Source organism: Pleurodeles waltl, chromosome 12 (genome assembly GCF_031143425.1).
Source record: "Pleurodeles waltl isolate 20211129_DDA chromosome 12, aPleWal1.hap1.20221129, whole genome shotgun sequence".
Classification (NCBI taxonomy): domain Eukaryota; kingdom Metazoa; phylum Chordata; class Amphibia; order Caudata; family Salamandridae; genus Pleurodeles; species Pleurodeles waltl.
This window is the reverse complement of record NC_090451.1, coordinates 675930517-675958397: the sequence shown is the minus strand read 5'-3', so window position 1 is coordinate 675958397 and position 27881 is coordinate 675930517. Positions and strand designations below refer to the sequence as shown.

General features: G+C 43.7%; 1 protein-coding gene across 1 annotated transcript; it reads right to left on the bottom strand.

The window, feature by feature from the left end:
* Positions 1 to 140: 140 nt before the first annotated feature.
* Positions 141 to 27881, bottom strand: LOC138267213 (extracellular calcium-sensing receptor-like). The gene is made up of 6 exons (XM_069216068.1): positions 27670 to 27881; positions 20274 to 20565; positions 8615 to 9337; positions 6830 to 7057; positions 2396 to 2519; positions 141 to 1045 (listed from the first exon to the last, which is right to left on the bottom strand). The coding sequence occupies exons 1-6, from the start codon at positions 27879 to 27881 to the stop codon at positions 141 to 143; spliced, it is 2484 nt and encodes an 827-aa protein (XP_069072169.1).

Sequence of the window (27881 nt, the reverse complement as noted above, 5' to 3'; positions counted from 1 at the left end):
TGAGCTCTATGTTCACAGTCAATTGTTTGCTTCTACATTATATACAACAAAATCACCTATAGAGATTAAGCGGTCAAAATATTCCGATAATAGAAGTTTGAGAAACGTTTATTACCTAAGTAACTATATCTTTGTTTATATTAGCCAATGCCCTTCACAATATATTTTTTTTTAGAGTTCATCTCAGGTCGCAACAAAATAATGTAACATTTTGGGAAGAAAATGCAAGTTATCAAAGCAGAACTGGACGATATGATTGCAAAGACCTCCATGGCCACTATGTATTTTCCCCTAGTGCTTAGATAGGCTGGAATAAATGATGTCCAGACGCTAAGAAATGCAAGCATGCTGAAGGTGATGAATTTGGCTTCGTTGAAGCAGTCTGGCAGTGTCCTGGCCAAGAAAGCCAATATAAAACTGATAGTGGCCAGAAGACCGAGATATGCCAACATGCACCAAAAAGCCACGCTAGAGCCCTCGTTACATTGAACTATTATCTTTCCAATCTGTGTGTGGATGTCCTGGTCTGGAAATGGGGGAGAGAAAAGCAGCCAAACGCCACACAAAAGTACCTGAAGTAGTGTGCCGACACTGATGACGACATAAGACAATTTAGGACCAGCCCATCTCCTTAAGTTGCTGTTGGGTTTGGTGGCATTGAAGGCAATGACCACCATGATTGTTTTAGCCAAGATGCAGGACACACAAACAGCAAAGATAATTCCGAAGGCCATCTGGCGAATGAGGCATTTTTCTGGAGTAGGGTAACCAATGAAAATCAATGAGCAAAGAAAGCAGAGGGTTAGGGACAGAAGTAATAAGTAGCTGAGGTTACGGTTGCTTGCTTTGACAACTGGGGTTTTTCTGTAATGTATGTAGATCCCCAGAACTGCAACAGGCATCAGTGATCCAAGATTGCTGACAGCTGTCAATGTGGTTCCCAGAGGTTCTACATATGATAGAAACTCTACAGTCTTTGGGATGCATCTGTCCTGCTTGGTGTTTGGCCTCTCATTCCAGGGGCACTTGGAACATTCAGCAGAGTCTCAAAAGCAAAACAAAAATGTGATTATTAATTGACCCATCTTTGCAGACTCACATTTACAATGCTTCCTAACTCATTGCAGTGGCTGATCTTAGAAACTCCTCAAGCATTCCCTGGCAAACTAAAGAAATAATGCACATTAGCTCTTGCAAAATATACATTTCAACCTAATCTCTCATATTATAGACAATATCTCAATACTTCCAGTAAGGATTAAATTACATGTTATCTCCCAGCCTAGAATTTCCATTTATTGGATAGAAATAAACATGTGTTACTGGGTAGCCTTTGTGGCATTTGTCATGGTACCAGTGCCATGTTTGTAGGGCACAGCTGCTCCTAGAACTTCACCAAAGTTTTGTTACTTCACCGAAAGAGTGATAGAGGTGCATGGATGTGTAATCAAAGGGGTGTTGGTCAGTGTGGCCTGTATGTAGAGCAGAAGATGTTATCTGAATGGCATCTGGAGAGGTGTTCTAGGCGCATTGCAAGGAGTATGTAGCCATATAGAGGAGGCAGTGTCTTTGATGGAAGTGGCTCAGAGGGAGCTGAGTGAGCAGTTTTATTTTAGCAATGAAGTGGTACCCAGGCTGGGTAATGCATTGATGAGTGTTTCTGTAGATGCTATATTTATGTGAATGAGATGTGAAAGGGAAGATATTTGTTCTGCCTGTGATGCAGGGAACTGGACCTGTAGTGGATGTGTATCCTTGGTATGTGGAAGGGATGAGCAGGGACTGAGGAGCTGTTCAGAGGATGGATATAGTATCGTAAGAGCAGCATTTTGAAGGGTTCATGCTAAGGCAGGGACACGGATGCGCATATCTAGCAACAAAAAAAGCAGAAAGGAGAGGGAAATGTCAGATACACACCTACTTGTCAAATAGACTTTAATTGACCTCACATTTAGGGGCCCCTACTTTACTTTGTAGGATCTTTTGTGGAAGTTCAGCATACTGCTCTGAGATGACATACCACCCTATACCCCTTAACTTGTCGATGAAGGCACTCATTCTACCTCCTATTGGCAAAAAACACCTGCTTTGAATCGAGATGAGTCACTTTTGGCCAGATGTTCTTATGGTTCATGCTATGTAGAGCCTAGATAGCACTATTAGACTAGGAAGAGTTCTATGATAGCTTATTATATAATTAGACAGCTCTGTTGAAACATGACCAACCTCAAAGTAACATAGAACCTGTGAAAAGCCTGATCCAATAGAAACCCAAACACAGCTTCTCTAGTGCTTACAACAACAATGTGCATCATGAGACTCTTGTGAGACCAAACTGTTGACTGCTGTGAGACACACAGAACATTGGAGACCCCTGTGTTCCTATCCTACTTACTGGTTGCATTAGAAATTTCTCCTGCAGGGCAAGGCACACACAGAAAACAGCAGATGGGCTTCCTTTTGATAGCAGCTTTCCTGTAACCAAGCTGGCAAGCACGACTGCAGACAGATGGAGGGACCTAGAGGACAAGAAAAATGCTGAAGCAATGGATTACAACACTGATCCTTTGAAAAAGAATAACATCAGTCTTCTTGCAGGTTTCAAAAGAGGGTGAGAAAATTGGAGAATCAGTTATATTTTTAAAACATCCTGCTAGCAAATACGCTATTGAAAATGACTAAGAAGTTATTGAAGGAAGATGTGGTAGAAAGAGAAAATGATGCTGAGAAAACGTTTAACAGTGAAAAGTTGAATGTAGAAATGTGGTCAAACTTAAAATTCATTTCCTGAAATGGAGTGTTAGGAATGGGGTCTTTATTTGGCAGTCAGGGTACCCCCTGTCCAAGCAAGGACCCTCACTCTAATCAGGGCAAAGGAGAAACATACCTGGTTGACCCCCATTCACCCCCTTGGCAGCTTGGCACTAGCAGGCAGGCTTAACTCAGAAGCAATGTGTAAAGTATTTGTACCAACACACACAATAATACAGTGAAATACTACAAAATGGGCACCACATCCGTTTAGAAAAATAGTTAATACTTATCTAAATCAAACAAGACCAAAACAACAAAAACCCAACATACACAAGTTAAAATATACATTTTCAAAATAATAAGAGTCTTACTCCATAGAAAACTATTGAAACGATGATTTTGCACAAAGTACCTCGTTAGCGCAAAAATAAAGCCGCACAGGTGAGCATGCGTCGGAAAAGGCAGCGATATATTGATTCCTTCCTCTCAAAGGAGGCAGTGCGTAGTTTCTTCTCCGTTCCTCGGTGCGTTGTTTTTCTCCATCGCAAGAGAGCGATGCGTCAATTTCCGAACACGTTGACTTTGACACCTAGGAGCAATGCGTGAAAAATCTGGTTGCAGGGTGTTAGAAACAAATCTCGCTGCGTGGGGTTTGCGTCGTTATCAGAAGCCGCAAGCTGGTGTTTCTCCAGCCGCAAAGCATCGATCTCCCAGCTACGATGCAGGTGGAGCATCGATTTTAGCCTCAAAGCTGGGACGTGTCGTTTATCAGCTGTGTTTCAGATGGTGCATTGTAAATTTCCCTGCACGGCGTTCTGTGCATGGATTTTCAGCTCTTGTCTGCCAACTTCACCTTTCAAGGGCCCAGGGACTGGATAGGACACCACTTAGCAGGGCAGGAGGCTCAGAGAGTTCAGATGTTAGTAGAGGCAGCTTTGATGGGCCTGAGACTTCAAAACAGGAGGCAAGCTCAGTTGAAGCCCTTGGAGATTTTTCACAAGCAGGAATATACCACAAAGTCCAGTCTTTCTCCCCTTCCACAAGCAGAAGCAGCAACTGTAGGATAGCCAAACAAAGCACAGTCACAGGCAGGGGTAGGACATCTCCTCTGCTCTTCAGCTCTTTTCCTTGGCAGAGGCTCCGCTTGAATCCAGAAATCTAAAGTATGGGGTTTCAGTCCACTACTTATACCCCTTTCTGCCTTTGAAGTAGGCACACTTCAAAGGAATGTCTCTGTTGTTTACAGGATCCTGCCTTGCCCAGGCCAGGCCGTAGACACACACCAGGGGGTTGGAGACTGCACTGTGAGAGGGCAGACACAGCCCATTCAGGTGTAAGTGACCACTCCTCCCTCCACTCTAGCACAGATGGCTCACCAGGATATGGAGGCTACACCCCAGCTCCCTTTGTCTCAATGTGTAGAGGGGATTCACTAACAGCCCAACTGTCATACTGACCCAGATAGGGAATCCGCAAACAGGCAGAGTCACAGAATGGTTTAAGCAAGAAAATGCCTACTTTCTAAAAGTGGCATTTTCAAACTGACAATCTAAAACCAACTTCCCTAAAATATTTATTTTTAAATTGTGAGTTCAGAGACCCCAAACTCCATCTGCTCTCAAAGGAAATCTGCACTTTAAAGTTATTTAGAGGCAGCCAACATGTTAACATATGACAGAGACAGGCCTTGCAACCGTGAAGACTACATTTAGCAGTATTTCACTGTTAGGACACACATAAGTACATGTCCCTCCTTTAACATACACTGCACCCTGCCCATGGGGCTACCTAGGGCCTACCTTAGGGGTGCCATGCAGGAGTATACGTCAAGTTACAGCCATCACATGCCAAAGTACAGCTTTATATATTTAAGTATAGACATCAAGGGCCAGAAGCAGCATCATAAGTCCTTTTGCAGGCCACCTGGCTCCTCTTTTCGACCTGAAAATACGCATGGTCTTTTGTCTAATAGAACAGATGTGAATACTGATCAGGCACTGGACAGATAGACACCTATGCACAACAACGTGTTTCCTTCTTCACTAAGGTCCCTGGTTTCCATGTTCTTCCCTTTGTGTTTTTGCATTTAGGCAAGGATAAAAAGAAGAAGTTAGAAAGAGGATAGATCATCACACCAAGTGCACTTTGTCCCTCCCACTATTCACAAGACAACAGTGCTGACATCAACAGCAGTCAAACAATGAGAAGACCCTCCTTGTGATATGGATGCTCTGCTTACAACCGGAGAAAGAACCAGAGGGGAGAAAGAGTCCTGCAGAGATAGAATGATGAAAACCTCAGCTAGCTAACCACTGCCTCTCCTACCTCTTACCTTACACAGTGCTGTAGGTGGTGGCCACGGCAGACGGGTACAGCTTAAGTGTTTTATTACTTTCCTCTCCTCTGACTTCTCAATAGCCAACAGTAGTGTTCCTCAGACTCAGTGGAAAGATAAGGAGTGGGAACACATTTGCTTTAGAGGGGAGGTAGCACCAGGCCTTCCTCGGCTCTCACTTCACCTGCCTAGCCAGCCCTGAGTTTGCACCAGGGTCAGTGTGGTGGGTCTGAACGGTGGCTGCAGCAGAAGAAATTAGGGTAAGAGTTGCAAGAGCATCTGCATTCAATGAAAGAAGATATAAAGGAGTAGCAGCGAACAAAAGTGGCATCCTCAGTGGCTAATAAATAGCCATGTACTACTCTTTGCAACTTATGTGCAGGGACACATGTTACATTGTGAGCTGTTGTCCATGCACAGACATGTATTTCACTTCACCACCCCTTTTCCTCCAACCAGTACTATGCTTGGGGTGGACCTAAATAGACCTGCATCTAAATAAACACTTGGGGGAATATTTACAAGGGGAGTTGCATCACTCTTGCTCCACGCAATGTGGTGCAAGCACAATGGAAGTCCAAACTGCAATTTAGAAAGCCATGCAAGGCCACCTTCCTTAGCACATAGTGGCTTCATAACTCTGCAGTAACGCAACACAACGCAAATCACTACATTGCTTTACTCTGCCCCAGGGAGGCATTCCATTGGTGTCACGCAGTGCAGCGAAGTGAACTGCTGTGAAGTACTGCGTCACACTCTAATAATTAAGCCCCTTAAGGTCAGAAGTTTGATTAGTATCAAAAAAACTTTCTAATTTCCCAGAAGGTGTCTCAGATTTTTGACATCCACCCAAATACACTAATGGGTGATCAGTTTCAAGGGCACTGTTAGAATTGTAGCAATAAATTGGTTTGAGAGATTTGAGTTTTGTTGTGTTGTCTCTCTTGGGTGACTTCTTTGGCAAGTAGATGGCCAACGGTTCTTAACCCTGTGACTTCTGTGTATCTCCAATCAATCACTACTGGAATCCTGGGAACCGGCCTTTCAATACCTACAATCTGCACCTCAAAACAATACACAAAACTCAGGGAAAAAAGGGTGAATTAAACAACTATAAAATGTATGCAACATAATATTTAATTCACATTGAAAATATTATACAAAAATAGAAATTTGGTAAGGTTGGTGCTTTTCAGATTTTAGTTTTAGTTCTAAAAGATGGAGGAATATGCTGGACTCTATCTTACCACTTATCTTTTTTGCTCCCTTCTTTTTTGGTGCATACTAGTTATTTAGTTGAGGCCATCTTATATTCTGTTTGTACTTGTGATGCTCCTTTGTTTCAATCTAGGAATACCAACCTAATTTTTAGCCTCTTTTCAAATCCTTGCATTTTTAAAGAGTGTTTTAAAGTTTTACATTTTACTTCTTTATGTACCTGTTTTTTTATTTGCAAGCTCATGTTATTTTTCTAAATAGTTGTGGCACGCCTGAGTAGGTATCGCAGACCCACCCCCGCGCCCCACCGGGGCAACTTAGGCATGCCTGTTGTAGGATTCCAAGAAGTGAATAGGTGTCTCGGGCTGGATGCATCCTCAGATACACAGATGTACATTTTGAAAGAAGAGAAATAAGTCACCTTCTCACCAAATCAGCATGGCCGCGTCACACTGTGTTGACTTTGAGTGGCCCCGAGTTGTATTTGAACAGTTATATGCAGTGACAGCTGTTATTGCTTACCTGTCTTTCCTGAGTATTCCACAAGATAGTACTGATGTTGAGTATGAACCTGTTCCTTGCAGGCGCATTGCCTTTATAGCGCCCCACTATCACCTGCTTGAGGGTGCCATCAATACCTGGCTGCCAGTTTACTATATCATACTGGGTCTGGGGGTTGCCTCCAGCATCGAAAGTCAATTCGGAGCCGGCTTCCTTCCGAGAGCGAACGTTTCGAACATAGTGTAGCAACTGAATGTAAAGAGATGGCAGATTTTAGCTTATTTCAAGTTAATCATATTTCCTAGTAATTTTGCAGCTGTCAACATCATTCCCATGCACTCCTAGAACATTTGAAGATTCCAATAAAGAGAGTAACAAATACTGCTTTACAGATACATCTATTAAACATCAGTTCTTGGACAATGGAGATGTCTTCCCACTGTGGCCTGTGTGAAGATACTCGGGTGTCTGAATCATTCAGACCTCTGACCTTGGAGTTGCACAATTCATTAACCATACACCATTAGAATAAGTGTGAAACCTATTATCTTTACACCATTAAGGTAACTGACCAATACGACAACATAATGGTTACATTGATCATGTTTTTTTCGACTTGCTATTGCTTAGCCTCTGTATATTTACTGTTCTAGCTTCTTTAATGTATATATGCTCAGAATACAGTAGATATCTACTTAGATCTGCTATGATGGAAGAAGTGCTTGGCTTACTCGCCATTCTCTATTACAGAGCAGAGATTAAGGGCCTCATTATGACTTTGGCAGTCACCGACCGGCAGGGTCACGGTCGTGGTCAGGCCGCCGCCAAAGTCACGACATTACGACCATGAAGAAGCTGCCACGGTCGGACTGCCGACACCGCCTGGTTGCCGCCAGTGGACAGCCTAGCGGTCTTGGCGGTTGTAATCCCCCTGCCCTGGGGATTATGAGTCCCCTCTCCGCCATCCTTTGCATGGTGGTAGCCCCGCCATACAAGGTTAGCAGAAAGGAGGTGCCAGGGGCCCCATGGACAGCCCGTTGCAGTTTCTACTGCCCGAATTACGGGCAGTGGAAAGCGAGACGGGTGCTGCTGAACCTGCCTCACCGCCACATTGGCGCCAGCTCCATTAGGAGCCAGTGTCAATGATAAGGCCCTATTCACAGCAGGGCCGGCGGGTGGAAACGCAATTTCCATCCTGCGGTGAACTCCTTTATAGGGCGGGCGGTGTTCAGGCCACACAGGCAACCAGATGGCTGTATGAGTTTGGCGGGCAGCAGTAATGGGAGCCTAAATGCCCTTGGCAAGGAAGCAGGAATGGAGGCCAAGGGGATGGGGCGAAGGTAGCCATTGTTCAATATGGAAGATGGGAGCTATTGAGGAATGTGTAAAGCATGGTATGGTGTGGGGAGGGGTGAAAGGACAAGCCGGTTAGAGTGTGGCGCTCAACCAGCAATGAAGGAAACCTGGGTTTTTTCCGTCTTAGGCTTTTAATACAGGATGCTCTGAAAAGTCATCTGAGAAGCATCGATCTTCACCTTTATTTCAGGAAATGTATTAATCAGTTAATGCTACCCTTTTTATGCCCTTCTCACACTTGTTTTCCATATCATCCTTTCACACCAAGAATCCTCATAGCTCCTAGGACTCTACAACATAATTATAAGGAAATGAAAAGAAACTCTAATAGTGTTTCCCCACCTGCCATGGTTGGAATGCCAGGATATCTGCACAGGTTCCATGATAGAAAGGGCCTTGCCTAGCCCTGCAGGAATACAAATCATGCAGGGACACTGCTAGAGCGTATACAGCACTGTAGACATTGTATGTGACTCTTGGAACGACGAGGTCACTGTAGAAGGTTTTACTTATGTCCAATTGATCATTCTCCAAACAATACTTTGTACTGTAATTCCATGAGATTTGGGGAGGTGTTTCCTCCTGCCACTTACAGTTAAAGTTGTTTTCCCAGAATTCTTTCATGAAAATATCTTCCGGCGACACAGAAGGATGAATACTTGTAAAATGCTCTTTGAAGCCTGGTATATCACCACTGTGAATGGCAAACCCAATGCTCCCACTCAAGATACTCGAGTACTTTTCCACTGATAGGAGAGGAGATGTTGACCAGGCTTCACTGGCAATCCAGATCCTGCGAGTCATGTTTTCTCCCACCAGCTCATCCATGAGCGGAATCAAGAGAATATCACTGGAGAAAAAAATGATAGCATTGGCTGATGACCCTCTGATGGCTTTGGCGAGGAGCTGTGCATTCTTCTCAGCATAAATGTTTCTGATGTACTCAGTGAAAGCAATGCAGGCCCCGGCCTTGACAAGTTCTTGCTGCAATATTTGGACACCATGTTGGCCATAGTCATTGTCTGTAGCCAAAATACCCACCCATGTCCATCCAAAGTGTATCACCAGCTGACCCAACCCTTGTGCCTGGAAGTCATCACTTGGGATGGTCCGGAAGAAGGAAGGGAAGTGTTGCCGGTCACTCAGGAGAGGACTTGTTGAAAAATAGCTGATCTGTTAAAAAAAGTAATAATCCATGTTAATACTTTAATGCTCTTGCATATTCCCCAAGAAGCAACAGCCGTGCATGCTGAGGTTTTTCAGCACAAGTAACACCAGGTTCGACATATTGCTAAGTCAAATGATTGACTCAATAAGCTACTTCTATCCATGGATTTTCCATGAAGGTAACTGCCATATTATCACTTTCATTGTAAAAGCCAAAAATATTGAATGTGTATCTCACATGCATAGCAGGCAGTTCACACAAGGATCACTACTTTAAAAATTTTGTACACACACACAAACATGTTTTACAGCCTGGAGAGAGGTACTGTGTGTTTCCCTTAAACACAAGGAAGCAGTAGCAGTGGTGGGAGCTTTAAACACACAGGTAAAACATAGGCAGCAGTGCATATTTCCACCCCAAACAATGGATTTTTGACGTGTTGACACCTTTTCTGCTTATTGTGGAAAATAATTACTGCAGACTCCTGTTGGCATCTTGCAGATAACAGAGTGATATCCAGGTATAGTCAGATCAGGAAAGACAGCTTCATAGTTTGAAATGTCCAAACAATTGGTAAGAGAAATGGATAACATAATTTGAAATATTTAGGGTTACATTTACCAAATTAGGGCCTCATTACAAGTGTGGAGGTCCGAAGATCGGCACACTCGCGTTAACTGTCGGATCTCCGCACTCCAGGTGGTCTGATAGCCCAATTATGACTGCCCACCAGGGGACTGCCATCCCTGCCGAGAACATTGTTCCCGAAGGGCTGGCGGTGGTCTTGGTTGAAGTCAGCCTGGGCGGTGCTGAACTCAGCACCGCCTGGCTGATTACAACCTTGTTCTCCGACAATCTTTTCATGGCGGTTTCCCCACCATGAAAAGGCTGGCGGGGAACAAGTGGAGGGGCCACAAGGGGGCCCCTGTAATGCCCACACCCATGGCATGGGCAGCACAGGGGCTCCCCTGCCCAGCTCTGTCAGAATGGGCACTGTCTGCTTTGTAGACAGTGCACAATCTGAGGGTGCTGGACGGCAGCCTTTGTGCTACGATGCAGCACTCAGCTCCGTTAAGGGAGCTGAGTGCTATCTCGTAGCTCTGTTCCCGGCAGACTGACCGGTGGGAATGTGCATTCCAATGATCCCGCCGGTCAGCCCGGTAGGAGCATCGTAATAATCTTGGGGCGCCATGGCGATGGCGTCCTCCCTGCAAGTATGGCAGTCCCGTGGTGGGACTGCCAAACTCATAATGAGGGGCTTAATATTATGAGCAGATACACTTTGACTTCTAAAGCTGAAAGCTTTTTCAATAACACTTGCATTTTGAATTCTGATGCAAAATACATAGCTGCAAATGTTATTGTGTGCACCTGATAAAATATACTGTGATCTGAGTCTCTCACTTTGTGTAAGAATACCCTCTTCACTAAAATCACCTATAGAAGCCAGAGGACTCATTCACAAACTAGGGAGAGTGGGGGTTGTAGACTTATGTAAAGTGTGGCTGTGAAACATATGCAGTGCTTAGGAATCCCTAATTCACAAAAGGCTAGAGAGATGTCCTTTCAGAAGAGGAGCCTGCCACCCCTTTCTGTGGGGGTGTATTTGGGATAGGACAGGGATAAGCTATATCTCTCTCCTGACATCCCTTGAAATATGAGATGCACGGGATGTACTCACAGCAGCATGGTACCAGAATATTGTAAACAGAATATCGACTGAGAGGAATATTAGGACTGATACTCAAAGCTAAACCTACATACAGAGATCTTCACACATGTAGATTTACATCTATGTTCAGGAGGAGATGCTGTTCTTAAATTCTGTGTGGAAATCTATTGTTAGGTTTAGACTGACAAGTCTCCAACTCCTCAAATGAAGCAGTAAAGCCCCACGACTGCCTTTACAACCAAACCATTACTACAAGAAACCTTATACCTGTTTGGGGAGTACAACTCCCTCAAGGAACCCAGGCACCATTAGGTGGCCAAGCATCTACTACACATAGATTTTGTACTGTGCACAGAAGGCCAAGCACAATTAGGTCCTCAAGCCCCTGCTATGCACAACCTTTGCCACGTGCACACCTTCTCACAGCAATCCCACTTCCTACACACTCTTAAGCCCTGTTAGATGGTTAAGGCTGTACTACGCCTGTGGAAAACTCTTCATGTAGAGCCCACACCCTAAACACCTACAAACCCTCTTAGCAGTACAGTCGCTATAGAAAAGTTTCTTTAGATGTGGCTCAATAAATACCTTTCAGTGTCAGAAGCATATAGCAAAATGTCACACTCATTGGATGATTCCATCTGCTGTCAAATAAGTCATTTTAGATATCATCTGTGGTGTCATCACCATTGCATTTCATATATCAATTTATTCAAAAGCATGTTTTTTCTATTAGTATTGTTAAATTGTGGTTTCATAGCAGGGTAATAATTCAGCTTGTTCAAATATATTACTGTTTAATACAATATAATCTGATATTATTTTTTTTTAGTTATTTACCCTAAACAAGCAACAATGTTTCATTGGAACAGTTTTAGGTGAAAGGACATAAGGGCTCCCAAATTGATTGCTTCTTTCAAAAACATTCAACAAAGTCCAAATACATTAAATCAGTTATACGAGAACATTATTAATAAAAAGAGGAAACTTTGCTACCAGGATAATACAAGCTGAGGGACCTGCCCATTGAAACCTCTAAATGCCTTTCCTTTCTGACAGCTAAACAAATTAAATTGCATCTTTAGATGGGCTTATCAGCATTCCTGGAGACATGATAGCTTCTGAGAGTGGGGCAGTAGTAACAGCTGTCTTTTTACAGAACAATGGCTCTGCTGTGCCACTAAAGTATGTGAATGATAGCAAAGTGTTCTAAAAATTCACACTTTTGGTGCTAAGATTAACTTAGTTAGAAAGGGGATGGAAATTATCAGTTTGTATTACAACGTAATATATTTATTTCTGTTTTTTAGCCAACATAGTTGCCACTGTCTTGTTTGGCTACGCAGTAACCACTAAACGTATTGTGTGCGCTTGGAGAATGTAAAAGAAATAATTATTAATTGGGGTATATTGGAGTCCACCACAAGTAATACATTCACTGGCCAATCGGGTCCATTCAAAGGTTTCAGTAATTTAAACCATCGGCTCAATCGCCGGTAGGTACGGCACGGAAAACACAAGCTTATCTGAAGGAAAATATGTCAATCGCTGAACAAGTGTGAAAACAGATAGTTAAAAAGTCAAAGACACAGCACAATAAAAATCCCACTCTAATTTAGCAAACCAGGGAAAATTGTATTAAACATAATGCCATCAAAATTTCAAAAAACAATAAAGGGAATTGCAGATGTGATTTGAGTGGGAAAATTACCAAGAAGAATAAAAGACTCTTTGTAGTCAATAGACATGGTAGATTAGTACCAAGGTGAAATGTCAGGTGAGTGTGATAGAGCTCGGGTCGGATACACCAAGTGAATTGGTCCTGGTGAAAGTTCTACTTCAGAAACAGAATTTGTCAAGTTTTACAGAAAAACCTTACATTTCTTTTATGTCCCATTGCAGAATGGGGCCCCTTCTGGCACAGTGCAAGGGTGTGTGCATTGGTGCTAGGCAGTCAGAACTGCACCAGCGCTACAAAAGAGCAGAACTCTGCAGTATCTTAGTGGATGTGGTGCATTTCTGCTCTCTCCCTTTGGTGCAATGTAAGCAAAGCACCTACCTTGGTGCATTGTATTGCATCATAGTTTAGTAATGTGGTCCTTGATATTTTAGTAAGTATAAAAATAAGTCTTTGAATCATGTCTGTAGCTGTTGCCCACCAAAAGTCATAGATTAAAGTGCATATCTATACTATGACTTTTCCTGTGTGCTAGTTACAGCCTGACCAGCAACACTGTTGTTTTGGGCCGAGTTACTAAGGGAACATGCCATTTGTAATGTGACACATGATCCAATCTTCAATATTCTGCACAGTACCTTGTGGTCAGCAAGGTAACTTAGGAAATATCACACCTAGGTTTTCCTGCCTATCAAAAGAGTGATTTTAGCAGGTCGGTGCAGCAGGGTTCAAACTGCCGATTTCAGGCTGCACAGGGGAGACCGGCAGCCGTTTGCTCCTTGCCATGCTAGTGGGTGGCACAGCAAGTGCTGCAGTCCACAGGTGACATTTTACAATTTTATGCCATAGGTGTTTTTTTCTGCACCATATATCATGATCTTATGAGAAAGTTAAAAAGTGTAGTAAGGTGTTAGTCAATTTCTACTTGTTAAAGCACATACACTGGGTACTGGACAGCAGTACCTAGGTTGCACATTCTAAAAACAAGCAATACAATACAGCAACATTTTTCCTCATAGATAGATTTTTGATTTTAATCTAATCCTAAAATAATATTCCTAGTCAGAATAATTGACTATGTCCATTCGTGATTACGCAAAGGTCAGCCCCACGCTGGGCTCTAATGAAACATTTTCTGACTCTCTCCAGAATACAGGCTATTTTTAGGATTCTGTAAACCCTCTGGCAGCGCAGATTTAGTCAACATACCATCATGAGTCAGGGAAACAAATAGACTGTAACCCATACAACCCACTAGGCATTATATGAGAAAGATATGTATTAGTCAACAACTAGTCCTGTGACACTCCCAAAACTATTTGTTATTAGTGACTCGAAATCTCTTATCATCATAACGAGACCTAATCAAAAATCCTCAAAATGTATATACTTTTATGATTTTATTAAAATCAAAAACATGTACTAGTGTGTACAATGTGTATATTGGTTATTATTAACAAGATAGTGTCAACAATATTGACTAACAAACAGAAAAGTTCAAATAAATAATAGCAATAACAGAATTTCTTCCTTCAGCTGCCTTAAATGTTCCTTCCTTAGTGGGTTCTTATCTACTGGGTTCTCTGTGTCATGGTTTTATATTGACTAAGAACCCTATTAAGAATTTGGTGGTCCGACTGCCGGACCACCAATATGGCGGTGAGAAGGACGCCGCTAAGCCAGCGGCCTCCCCACAGCCATACTACCATGTTTTCGCTGGGCCGGATGGCAAAGACAGTGCAGCAGCATTGGCTTTGGCTCTCAGAAAGACCCGAGGCCAATGCACCTAGCACAGTCGGAATGCGCACTGTTGCCATTGCAGACAACTGTGCTAACAGGGGGACTCTGCACTGCCCATAATATGGACATGGGTAGTGTAAGAGCCCCCATGTGGCCCACTGCGGCCCGGTCTCTGCCTTTTCATGGCAGTGTCCCTATCATGAAGAGGCCGGCGGAAAGCCAAGTCGTCAACAGCACAGCAGTGCTGACATCAGCACTGAGCTGCTTGACAACAGCTTTCCCCGCCAACAATGCGTTGTGATCCCAGATCCTGGCAGATCCTGGCAGTGGCGGTGGTCTTGTGGCGTTCCAAATGACAGCATCCAAATAGTTGTGGTGCAAAAAGAAGTAGGATAGTAGATGCAGGGGTTGGCAGCACCATATATCCAGATGGGAAGTGATCAAGCAGATTTTAAGTGGAGAGGAAGAATGTAACACAATTAAAGTTAAACTTGAATGATTCTTTATTCTAATGAAAGAAGAGAGACAGGTCTCTGGTTATGTGGAAATAAAGGGTATACAATGGAGTGAAAAGGCAGACTAAGATATTTCAGAGGTACCAACCATCACTGAATATGGCCCTGGGTTTGGGAACAGACATACAGGCTCTCTTTGGCCATTCTTGGGTACTTGATGCTCTGCACTTACTTCCTATTGGCACCTTTTGGAAGGTCAGTGTCATCAGCAGCCATCTTGCAGGCGAGCTATTCACAGTGGCTGTGCTAGATGCCACAAATTTTACCAATGGACTTAGTGCACTGAATTGCACATCTTATATTAAAGCCATGAAGACCCAGTGAAAATCTATATTACAAATGTTGTAGGTTGCACTTAAGCAATGTTCAAAGTATCTGCAATGCTGATGACAAATCATACGTGTTACTGCCACTTTTTGTGGTTCTACTCGTTATTACTTACTGTAATGGTCAGCAATTCTAGCATGGTGAGTTTCATATTAAATGCAACTGTATGAGAATTTGGAATGTGCATGACTTTACCGACAGCACTTGATGGCACGCCCATGTTTTAAGAACACTAAGCATGGGAGCAATCATTGGAATATATGTACGATCAGACTAACAGATGGATAATTGAGAGATGATTTGATGCACTAATGCATATCCTTACCACGCAGGGGAAACCCCTCTGTAATCCTAACACCTGATTCCCTTTTCAGGTCATGCTATGTGACTTCAACAGAGTTACATCAATAACAGTGGCATCATAGAGTGAATACTAAACTCAAAGTCTTGCTTCCGGTGCCTCTAATCACACTGCTAGTGATTCTATAATACACAGAAGCAATATGTAGAACTTTCAGATCTCATTTGTGTTGAAAATACTATACTTTATGTCAAGACCTAATTACTATTGTCTTGTTTTCCACGGTGTAGATGTGGTGTGAATACCGCAAGCTCCCTCCTGATTGCACGAATAACCGTAAATGAATATCCATGCAATTGAAAAGGGGGGGGGGGGGGAAACGGGGAGAGAGAGGAGACTGATATGTCACCACTTTCCCAGTCTTGTCACAGGAGTGTCACCTTTTCTCCTCTTGGGTGGTGGACCAGGTGAGCTACGCCTGGCTCTAATCTAGTCAAGCAGAATCAGAAAAACAGTTCCCAATGATAATATCAACAGCAAGCAAGACTATAGATTGTGACATAGGTGACATATGTTGCTCAACAAGCAAGATCATTCAAATCATTTCATACTTCATGTGCTCTAACCATTATTCTTGGTGGTTAATCTCCTAATGATACAACAACTGGTGATTTGTTGACAGGAAAACACATCTATGATAAACTCACATTTCTCAAAAAAAGCAAAGTAATTGTGAAATTGCAGTGTACTTTCCCTTTTTCTGTAAGTGGTGAATTGTCACTGTTTTATTCCAAGGGCCTGATTATAAGTGGCTTGCTGTAGGTATGTCAAAGATCCAGACTCTCTGACACCAGCCAATATGCCATGGGCGTCCCTTCACCAAAATGCCAAGGGCAGTGGAAGTGACATCATGGGCCCTTTCCCCTCCACTTTCACTCACTAATACATACTTACACAAACACACAAATTCACACTTCCACACACAATCGCTCTCGCATATACACACTCTCGCCACAAGCACGCTAACAACATACATTTAAAAGCATGTTTACTTACCTCAGCTGCCACGGGAGAGCATATTCACATTTTTATTATACTAATAGTGAATGATATTTTATTGTTCACTATTAGTGTAATAAAAATGTTTAAGCAATTGACAGAAAACACAAGCAGTGGAGCCCCAACTGACGTCCATAAGGAAGAGCTTCCGCTGTTTCCTGCACTGAATTTAACACCTCTGAAGCCAGGGGGTCGCAAATGCAGTGCCAGGGGTTGCAAAGATACGTGTACAGCAGGGGCAGCTCTGCAGCAGCTTTACGACCCAGATGACCCCAATTAATGTCCATGTGATATGCCTGTACCAAATAACAAGATTTACAAACTACTGGAGCTGGAACAGGGAATAACATGCGGACCTGGGAATAATGGGTCTGTTTCTATGTGTCTTTCATGATTAGTAACCCAATAACAGGGTCTTAAGGTCAGCAGCAGTGGTGTAACAAAGGCCCCCTCAGTGCAGGGGCCCCGAGCTCCAGGTGCCCCCCTTACCACAGTACCCTAGCTGAGAGCTGCTGAGTGAGTCAGAAGGTGGGGCTCCTCCATGTACTTTGCGGGGGCCCCATCAAGTTTTGTTCCGCCAGTGGTGAGCAGGTGGTAAACAGGACGACAGAGAGCAGCAGGTCAGGGCGAGGCGGCGGGGAAGCCACAGCAGTGTAGGTCTCTATCTGCCTCCGCTGTTGTGCAGGCATGGGGCAGCCAGGGCCAGACTGTGCCCCTGCCGCCAGGGCCAGACTGTGCCTCTGCCAGCAGGCCCTGCCCAGAGTAGTCTGTAGTTTCATCAGGTGCAGAGTAGCACCCTGGAAAACCAGATACTGTGCATCTGGAGCCAGAATTACAGAGTGGTCTGTCTTAAATCTTAAAACATCACTGAGCTATCATCATTGTCATAATTTGTGGAGCTTTCTTTATTTCATACATATACTGCCTGCAGAAAGTAATTCTGCTTAGGTATAACAATTGCAATGCATAAGGGTCTGTTTTGCCTCTTAAAAGTTCACAGAACTATCATTATCACAGTTGTCACTTTCATTTCTTTATCTCATACATGCATTTTCTGCTGAAAGCAATATTTTCTACCATCACAATACTACCATGCTGTCACCATTAACACCAGAATCACCAACACCAACAGCACATACCCAAAGCATCACCAGAAACACAACAACCAGTGAAAAATACCACCACTGAAAACAACACAACCAATGCCACCTACTTCAAAGCCATTACCACCACTGTCACCATCACCATTAATTCCATCTTCAATAACACCAAAAATAACACCAATTACAATAGTACCAATATGACAACTAACACCACCAATTCCTTCAATACCACAGCACCAGAACCCGACAATGGAATTCAATGGAGCCAACTATAGTACAACTAATACCACAACCATTAAGAAGATCACCCCCAACAATATCATCACTACCATCAATATCACTGGGAACAAGACTACCACCAATACCACACACCCAATGCCATCACCATCAGCTCTACTAATACAATGCCATGGCATTGCCAATATCACCACACTACAAGTACCATCTGCACCACAAACAGTTCCACCACCAAAACATTATTAATACCACCAGCAATAACACCAACTCAACCATTTCAAATGACCTTCACCATACAATCACCATCTGTTCCATTAATACAATACCCCAGACACTAACAATGGCACCAACCATGATACAACCTCCATCAATGTGTTCATCAGTAGACTCACCTCCCCTTCCACTATCATCATCAATACCACCACCAACACTATGAATACTGACACAATCTAACACAGTCAATATCACCAACTACACTACCATCATTACGAATACCACAGCTACCAATACAATCACCTGCAATCACCACTAATAGCAGTGCTATACAACCAACACCATTAATGACGTAAGCAAAATCATTACACCACCACAATATATCCACTTATACCTCCATGAATACCACCAACACCATTACAATCACATCATAATCAAGCCTTGTCAAAACCAGTATGTCTAGCTTTAATGTCCTATTGCATGGAAACATCAGTTCTCCATGCATGTGTTTGCATGCATTGTTACATGAAGCCCAGAAAGCTTTGCTGGTACTTGTTCTAGTAGAAACACATACTTACTTTAAAATAAATACTTTCAATCAATAGATCAAAGTATCAAATAGTCAATATCAAACATATATCAAAGACATTGCTCCATATACCTTTTAGTAAAATATTACTTTTTTCATCATATTAAGTGAAGTCCTGAATTAGTGAAAAATCATCAGAGCAGATGCCGTCCTCCTATAGATGTTGGAAATAACATCTCCAGTTAGAAGCAGGTGATCACCTTCTTATAAGATACGCTGTGTTCTCATCTCCCACAAGCAATGCATACCTCATGTGTGCTGTATATGAGGCAGCACTGGATGAGATGCTCAAACCTGCCATGGGACACCATGCCACGCCATCACCCATATCTCCTTTAGCAAGAATACAAATACCACCACCTCTACCACTATATTATAGTATCTACAAGGCAGGACTGGATGATCTGTTCACACCTGCCAATGGAAATCCAGAGCTCTTTACTTCAAGTAAAGACTCCTCTGACCAAGTTCGTGCTAGGAGAACCCCCTAACACGAGAAGGCACCACTCTAGGGGCCAGATGTAGCAAGGGTTTTAAGCATCGCAAACAGCGATTTTCGCTGTTTGCGACACGCAAAACCCACATCACGATGCCATATTCCCATTTTGCGAGTCGGTAACCTGGTTACCGACTCACAAAACGGGACTGCGAGACGTAAATAGGAAGGGGTGTTCCCCTTCCTATTTGCGAGTCGCAGCGCAATGCAGGATTGCTTTGTGACCGCGAACACGGTCGCTAAGCAATTGCAGTTACCACCAGTGTCACACTGGTGGTAACCCATTCGCAAAAGGGAAGGGGTCCCCATGAGACCCCTTCCCCTTTGTGAATGGCATTGAAAAAAAAAATTCAGGGCAGGCAGTGGTCCTACCGAACACTGCCTGCTCTGAAAAAATGAAAGAGACACGTTTCATGTTTTCATTTTGTAATGCATCTCGTTTTCCTTTAAGGAAACCGTACTGCATTACAAAAAAAAAAAAATGCTTTATTTAAACACAGTCACAGATATGGTGGTCTGCTGTCTCCAGCAGGCCACCATCCCTGTGAGTGCTGTGAGTCGCAAGGTGGTAGCAAAGTGCGACCCACCTCATTAATATTAATGAGGTGGGCCTTTACGACCCCCTTGCAACTCACAAATGGTGTCAGGGACACCATCCTGCATCCGGCATCCTGCATTGCGAGTCACAAATTGCGAGTCACTCAGACTCGCAATTTGCGAGTCGCAATGCAGGATTTTCCTACATCTGGCCCTACGTTACCACTGTTGTTGATTTGCACCTTACACCCAATAATCTCAAGGGTTCCAATTTAAGATCTTCATAGCTTGCTTTTAGCAACATTTTTCATTGCCTTATTTTATGTACTGTACTGGACTAGTGATGGGAAAATTAAAAACTGCTTGGAACACAATGCAAAGACCTGAGGATTGCAATAGCTCTATAAACCTGAGATGTCCAGCTCATCCCTTAAATCATGGATGCAATCAGAAAAAAGCCAAGCATGCACGCACCTGAGGGTATCGATAGAGCCCCAGCACTCGTGCCATCTGTACAGAGTGTAGTGATATGGTGTCTCCCACAATCCCTGCCAGTGGCTTCTTGTCCAGGCACCGGTAGTTTGGGATAGGCAACTTCCTCTCTGACAGCATCCAAAAAGTGCCTTCAAGGACTGGCTTCATCATCATGCATGAATCATGGATCCGGAAGCCCAGGGTTACATTGGGTAAGAGAGTTGGGCTCCTGTTTATCTCCTCTACTGCAAACACCATCGCCTGGAGCCACTGGTAACTCTGAAGGCTGAATCTGAAATGCAGAACAGCATTAGCTTTTTTATTCATATGTTCAAGAGTTGTGTTAGCATTTCTCATACTCAAAATAGCCATAGAGACTTTATTCGGTATGAAATAATTCAACCCTTAGATTACATAGACAACAATAAATAGACCATAATAACAATAAAATAACAATAATAATAATATTAAAAACAAATAAAAACTTGTTACCAAAGATAACAGTCTAAACATTTCTTTAAAAAACTCTACGTTACTGCGCCAAGTAATGGCTTCCCTCAGGAACAATCCCAACCCCCTCCACACCAATGCATCTGAAGCCATTTGCAGCCACATAAAAGCAGGACGATATTGCACAAAACCCTTTGGCCTAAGCAGGGGTAATAAAACACGACTTCTAAAAGGTGCATAAAAGACACAGAATAATGTAAAATGAGACAAGGTCTGCAAGGACACCCCGTCACAAGGACAAGGTCTAATAGATTTTTCACCATACTGGCCTAATGGGAAACAAAGATTACTTCTAATGATCCCCAAGCAAAATCGAGTGAAGAGAGTCCTTTCCCTCAAATCATTTATCGCTAAGAGATAGGGCTCAGGACCCACACCCATCTTTAACATAACAAAATCCCTGACCGATTGTTTCCCTAGTTACTTCCCCTCTCTTTTAGCCCCCGGATCCTTTAAAAATTCTCCTTAACCCAATTTTTATCCCGGCTAGTCAGACCCTCAGAAGTGTCAAACAAGTCCGGCTGCCTCAAATCCTGTGCTACCTTTCTTATATACGTCAGCCCGGGAATATATTTTACATTATCACAGGCCAAACAGTCCCTTAAGATCTCTCTATTAAAAGTGATATATTCATTACTCTAAATCGAAATCCATAGCAAGAGTGGAGCCAACTGATTAGTGTCTTGCACACACTCAAGATCTAGTTCAAGATGCAGGCAAAAAACAGAGGTATTTTGACCAACACCCAATAGCCTTCTCCAGAAACGATTTTCTTCAACAATGGGGGCTCGGGTGTCCATATACCCACAGAGTGCTGCACCATACAACAGGACAGGGAGACATTTTCGCCTGTAGATTTCAAGCAGAGGCTTAATGGGTTTACTTCCTACTCTTACAGCAAAATCACAAGTGGCACCAACTGAGGCATGGAAGAGCATACTCCTTCTGGCAAAACAGGGTTTCCATGAACCTTTATCATCAAAGATCACCCCTAAATATGGGAATTCATGGACCCTGCTAATAATTTGATCATCAACCTTTAGCTCCCCCACCCTACTCAAAGGTCTACCACATACCATAAAATGCGATTTCTTATAATTAATCCCTAGACCCAAGCCTAACATGTAAGAGGCATAAGCTCTAACTACTTTACGGAGGCCATTCATAGTGCGGGCCATGAGGACCGCATCATCCGTGTAAATCAACAAAGGGACATTAATGCCATTCACCTTAGGGACATCCTTACAGTGCTCCACCAAAAAATCAGACAATCCATTTGTATATAAAAGGAACAGAGTGGGGGCCAACACACACCCCTGGCGAACGCCCTTTGTGAGCTTAAAAGCCTCTGAACATTCCCCGTTTATCCCCACCTTCACATTTGCAACTGATCCTGAGTGGAGGTACCGGAGCAGCTCTACAATATTAGGATCCATCCCTAACTGACTTATCCTTTCCCACAATATGGACCGATTTACCTTGTCAAAGGCACAACAGAGGTTCATAAAGGCAAGATAAAGGGTGCCCTTCCTGGCTTGCGTATATTTCCCAATCATCAGAAGATTAAGGCACTGTTGACGCGTGCCAAGACCTTCCCTAAAACCGTACTGGTCCGGCTAAAAATGTCCTTTTCTGCCATCCAAGCCTCAATAGGCCTTAAGATGATCCGTCCCAAAATGTTCACAGAAGAGTTAAGTAGGGAAATGGGGTGATAAGACTTAGGGTCATTCCGATCCCCCTTTTTAAAAACTGGGATAATACAAGGCCTTCTCCAAGAGGCAGGAATTCACACGGTAACTGCTGCATTAAGAACATTTAAGAGAACAGGTGCCCATAGCTGAGGACAAGATTTGTACAAATCTATGGGGATGGAATCCGGGCCCGGGGCTTTATTACTAGCGCTACCCTGGAGTGCATCAATAACTTCCTGGAGCGAAAACCTGATCGCTAGATTGGGGACCACAACACACTCTTTTTCCCAATTATTTCTTAGGGGGATTCCCTCAAAGATTCTACAGAAATAATTTGCCCAGGCCTCCGAGGCAATATTACAGCCCAAACCCTCAGATGTCTCTGTTGCAAAAGAACCTCTATTCACCACCTTCCAAAACAGACCAGGAACCTTCAGGACTATAGCGCGCTCCAACTCTTCCCAGGCTTTTCCTTTAACATTTTCCTTACTCTCCTTGCTGCTTTCACACGGGCCCTATCTCTGGGGTATTCCTTGAGGGCCATTTTCATTTTTGCCCTAGCATCGTAACAGGCCTTATCAAACCACCCACCTCTGCGCTTGTTGAGACGACTATCTATTGGAAATAAACAGTCTCTAACTACTATGTTTACTTCAGCTATTGAATCCATAACTTCCTTAGGGCTCAGAGTCTCTCTCAAAAGTATATCCATAAACAAGGGTAGGTTGCCCCCCACCACCCTCTCTATAACTTGTTGAGCATCTACCTGTTTCCAGCCAAGTCGCCTACCCTGGTCTCTTTTCTTCACTGTTGCGGGTCCACCCCATCCTGATTTACTTGGAGCCCCTGGGAGTTTAAAGCACATTGTAAGGGGGTTATGATAACTTATACATTCCCCAGGCACCTCTCCTCCAGTTATCAAATCTTTCAATAGTGGAGACACTTAAATGTAGTCAATTGTGGTGCTAGACCCTCTAGTCACAAATGTTGTGAGCTGATGAATATCTACTACTTCAGTGTCCCGGAAATTCAGAAGGCCCAACTTCCTAAGTTCCTTAATCAGAACCCTGCCTCTGGCCACACAGTCGTACTCAAAGGGATTTACCACTGTACTAAGTCGATCCAGCTTGGCATTAAAATCTCCCGACACAATGGCACAGAATTCCAGCCCCACCTCCTCCATTCTACACTTCATCACCTGAAGAAAGGAGAAGAGAATCCCAATTTGACACCCCCCATCCCATACAGCATTGAAAAAATTAACCAACAGAACATTAAAATTGTTAGAAAAAAAATTACCCATACAGGCAATATACCCTGGTGGTTACAATTAATTTGAAAAGCAGCCACTATCTTAGAAAAATGGATTAAGGTAACCAGGCTCCCTTTTGAACGACCTCCAAGGGACTGAACAGCTGGGATAGCAAATCTATCATACCCATCCCAAGCAGCCAGCCCATCAGACCAGGTTTCCTGTAGCATAATAATATCATAATCGGCCACACACCTAATCCAAGCCTGATCAGATAACTTGGTATCATACCCCGCAATATTCCAGGAAATAAGATCACACTTCGAGCCCACCCCCTCCAGCGCAGTCAAAGTCTTGGTAAATTGACAAGTCAGAGTTTATATTATTATCTGTTCTCCTGCAAATTGCCCGCAGGGCATTCTGGCCTAGGGGGGGAATATGCCAAAATCAAGAGAGGGATCAGCACCCAGTCGCATATGATTGTAGAAATATCCCAGGGGGGGCCATACCAATTGTTTCTGCCTTGAAAAAGCTGGACTATATGAGGAGAGAAGCCGTTGAGCCAGGTCCGGGTATCTAACATTTATAATAACACAATCCTCATTCCCCTCTTTTTTCTAGGCCCAACCCAGTCAATTCTTCTAACAAACAAAACATCCTCGAGATCCTTACATGAAAAATTGCAGTTTTTGCTCAGACAGTAGCCAGTTTTATTTTTTAATTGAGCCATAAATTCAATTACCCCAGGGGCCAAAGCAGGGACATTTGTCAACACCACCACACAAGGGGCACATGCCGGGGGGAGATCCAGACGGACCAACAAATACTTTTTATTCAGCGGTTTCTGGTTAAACTTCCTAACCGGTTGTTGGCAAACCCCCCCCAGCCACCACAGAAACATAGCCAGGTTGCCTGCCGAGGCTGGATCCATTCAAGGCCCCCCCCTGCCCATTGGCGGGCAGTAGTTGAGACCAACACAGACTGAGCACAGGCACCTTGGCCCCCAGAATTTGTCGGGTTATCCAGTTGCTGAGGCATGTTCCCCAGGGACCCAGCATCTTCCTCCTGTAGATTCACCTCGCTTGGTTGAGACAGACAGCACAGGGCCTCACATCCCCCCATAGATTGGCTCCCTTGGCTTCTTAGTTCGCATAGCTGAGAAACTGCTTTTTCTATCACCAATAGTTTTGCCATCACAGGAGACAGAATACCCTCAATCATCTCCTTAAACTTTGACAATAAATTGGTTGCATCACAGCCCATTAGCTCGCTAGATTTAGGGCCGCCATACAACTCCTTGGAATTAAGCACTAGAGATGCTTTCGTTTTGGGGACTGTTTTCTTCAGTGTCTTTTTCTACCTCGGCAGAGAACTGCACTTATCCATAGGGCAGGCCACAGGAGAAAACAGCAAGAGCCTTTTACTTCCTCTCGAAGGCCCTGGGATGCCAGGATCCCCTAATTTCTCAGCATTGTCGCGCTCTGCAACAACACGTAGCTCTCCTCCAGGATGGGCCACCACCACCTCCTCCTCCAAGCCCACTGAGGGATTACTAACTACTGAGACATGACGCCAATCCTCCATCTCCATAGATAGCCTCCTCTCCGCCAGATTAATTTCCTTAGTCACAACCCCAACAGCTCTAGTGAGAAAATAGTGTTTACGCTACCCTGCCTGCCACCACCACCACTCATAGCTCCAGATAGCAGGCCCTTTTTCCGCCCCATTTAAGCAAACGGTGGCACCTCACTAAGTGGAGCAACAGGAATCACAGTTTAAAACACAGTCTCTCAAGGCAAAAGAGTCTCCAGTCACTTATAAAAATAATAAACACAAAACTCACCATCCACGGCAAGATGAAAGGGGGTTGGCCCAGCCCAGCCTCTGACGGTCCATGACGGGTGCAAGACGGGCCCGCCCTTCGCCCGGGCGCGTCCCACGCCGCAGGAAAATAAAATGCGCTATAAGCACTCCTGACCCGGCGACTCCCCCAGCTCCTGCTGCGTGGGAGTCCCACAGGGTCCTGCTGCCGCATTCCTTTCTGTCCCGCGACGCGGGAAAAGTAAAATGCGCTATAAACGGTCCTGACCCAGCGACTCCCTCAGCTCCTGCTGCGAGGGAGTCCCACAGGGTCCTGCTGCCGCCTCCTTTCTGTCCCAAAATAAGTAAGTGCTATGGGTTATACAGTATATACGCTATACAATACCTGCCATCTTAACATGACATCTGCACTTGCTTGCCATGTCAAATTGATATTACTAATCTATTCTTTTGAGGAATTTGATATACTTTAGCTGATAACTAACTATTTTGGTAAATTATCAATGTATTGGTCTACTGAACCACAATAAGGAAGAGCAGAAATCTGACTTCACCAGTCTTTCTAAATCACACACGAACCTTGAAAGTGGTTCATAAAATACAAGTTTTCTGGTAACTGGGAGCTGGTTATTTGCTTGGTTTCCATACTGCCATGCTAAGGTTTTGGTGTGGTAAGAAGGCATAAATTGGTACATTTCATGTAACAAGCGTAATGTGAAGTTCACAAAATTACTCATGAATATGCTGGCGTAACAGAAAGTTTGCCAGAGTCCAGTCATAGTGCGCAAGCAAGTGGTGTCAGGTAGGACCGCTGCTGAGCTATCCCATCCTTTTTCTGTGTAATGCATATGAATTTCCTACAGAAAGATAGATCATGAAACTGGCCTGGAAGCAGGTTTTTAATTAGTGAACACATTTCGGAGGCACTGAGCCCACTGTGTTATAAAAAGTGTTATGTAATATGTTATGAAACCCATCTAGACAGCAGGAGCTGCTCGCCCGGCTTTGTTGGGGCTGGGTGGCTCGGGGGAATAGAGTGTGGGGGGTGAATTAATTAAAAAATAATAATAATAATAATTTACCTGCTTCTTTGCCGCCGCACCGCTCCTCTCCCAGCCTGCCCTGTAGCCAATCCTGACGCTGTTCAAAGCAGCGTTCGGATTGGCTGGGAGCAGATGCTGCTGGTGCTGTTGGCGGGAGCGACGCTCCTCCACCATAGTGGAGGAACTGCGCCTGCTAGACAGGCTGTTTGGAGAGATCTGTGATTTTCAGTCATTAACTAAAATCCAACAATAAACAAAGGAGTGTGGAGGGTCCAACTCCCCAGGCCTTCATACCTCTTCCTTACTTATAGGCCTCTCTTCTGAATCCACTCGTTGAATGGAAGAAATGGATAGACATTTTTTAAAACAATATAGAGACTCCAGGTAAAAGTTTTAAATACATTAATAGATTGTAGAGAATAAAAGATGACCACATGGCATTGCATGAAGTGTATACACGTATCGTGCGGTTCTCAGTGGAACATGTGTGATTTGCACATACTTTTATTTTGGGAGAAAGCTGGTGCAGAAGTGATAATACAGCAGCATTTGTTTACCTACCTGTAATACACAGGTATTAATCGCTGGTGAATGCAGTTTCCATTGTGTCTGTTGAGTGTGTATGTTTTATCTTTCAAACTCTCTGCAATTCTAAAACCTCGGAATCCAATTTTCACTCATACCTAAGTGTGCTAAATGTTATATTAAATACAACAAATGATGCCAGAGAACAGAGTACATTTGCTGATTTGCATCATATTATGTGCTCTATAATTTCTCCTGCCACTGCTGCAAATTGAGCCCTCTCCAACCATATTGTAGCTGTACACTTCTGCAGAGCTGCCCCTGCTGTACACATATCCATGATGCTCATGAGAGCGACCATCTGCCATGAATCGTTGTTGGTGCATCTGGGAAAATTTCTATTGCTACAAGGCCTCAATCCGTACTGGCGTAACTAAGACGCATAATTCTGCTGCTAGAACCATGACATGGAAAACAGAAACACATACATAGGTAAATAAACAAATACATAAATAAATGAATTAATACATACATACATATTATGGATGGCTTACGTTTTACGGCCGACCCATGAAGGTTTTGTTACGAATGAGATTGGGGTGAAGTCCGGCAGGTGGACCGCAAAGATCCCGCCAATCAGAATGTCTCCTTCCTTGGCGTATCCCCGCACCTCCTCACTACTCAACCGACACGTGGCCTCCACACGGGCCTCCACACGGGAGCAGACAGAGACCAGGACCAGGCTTGAGAGCCTCACACACAGCAT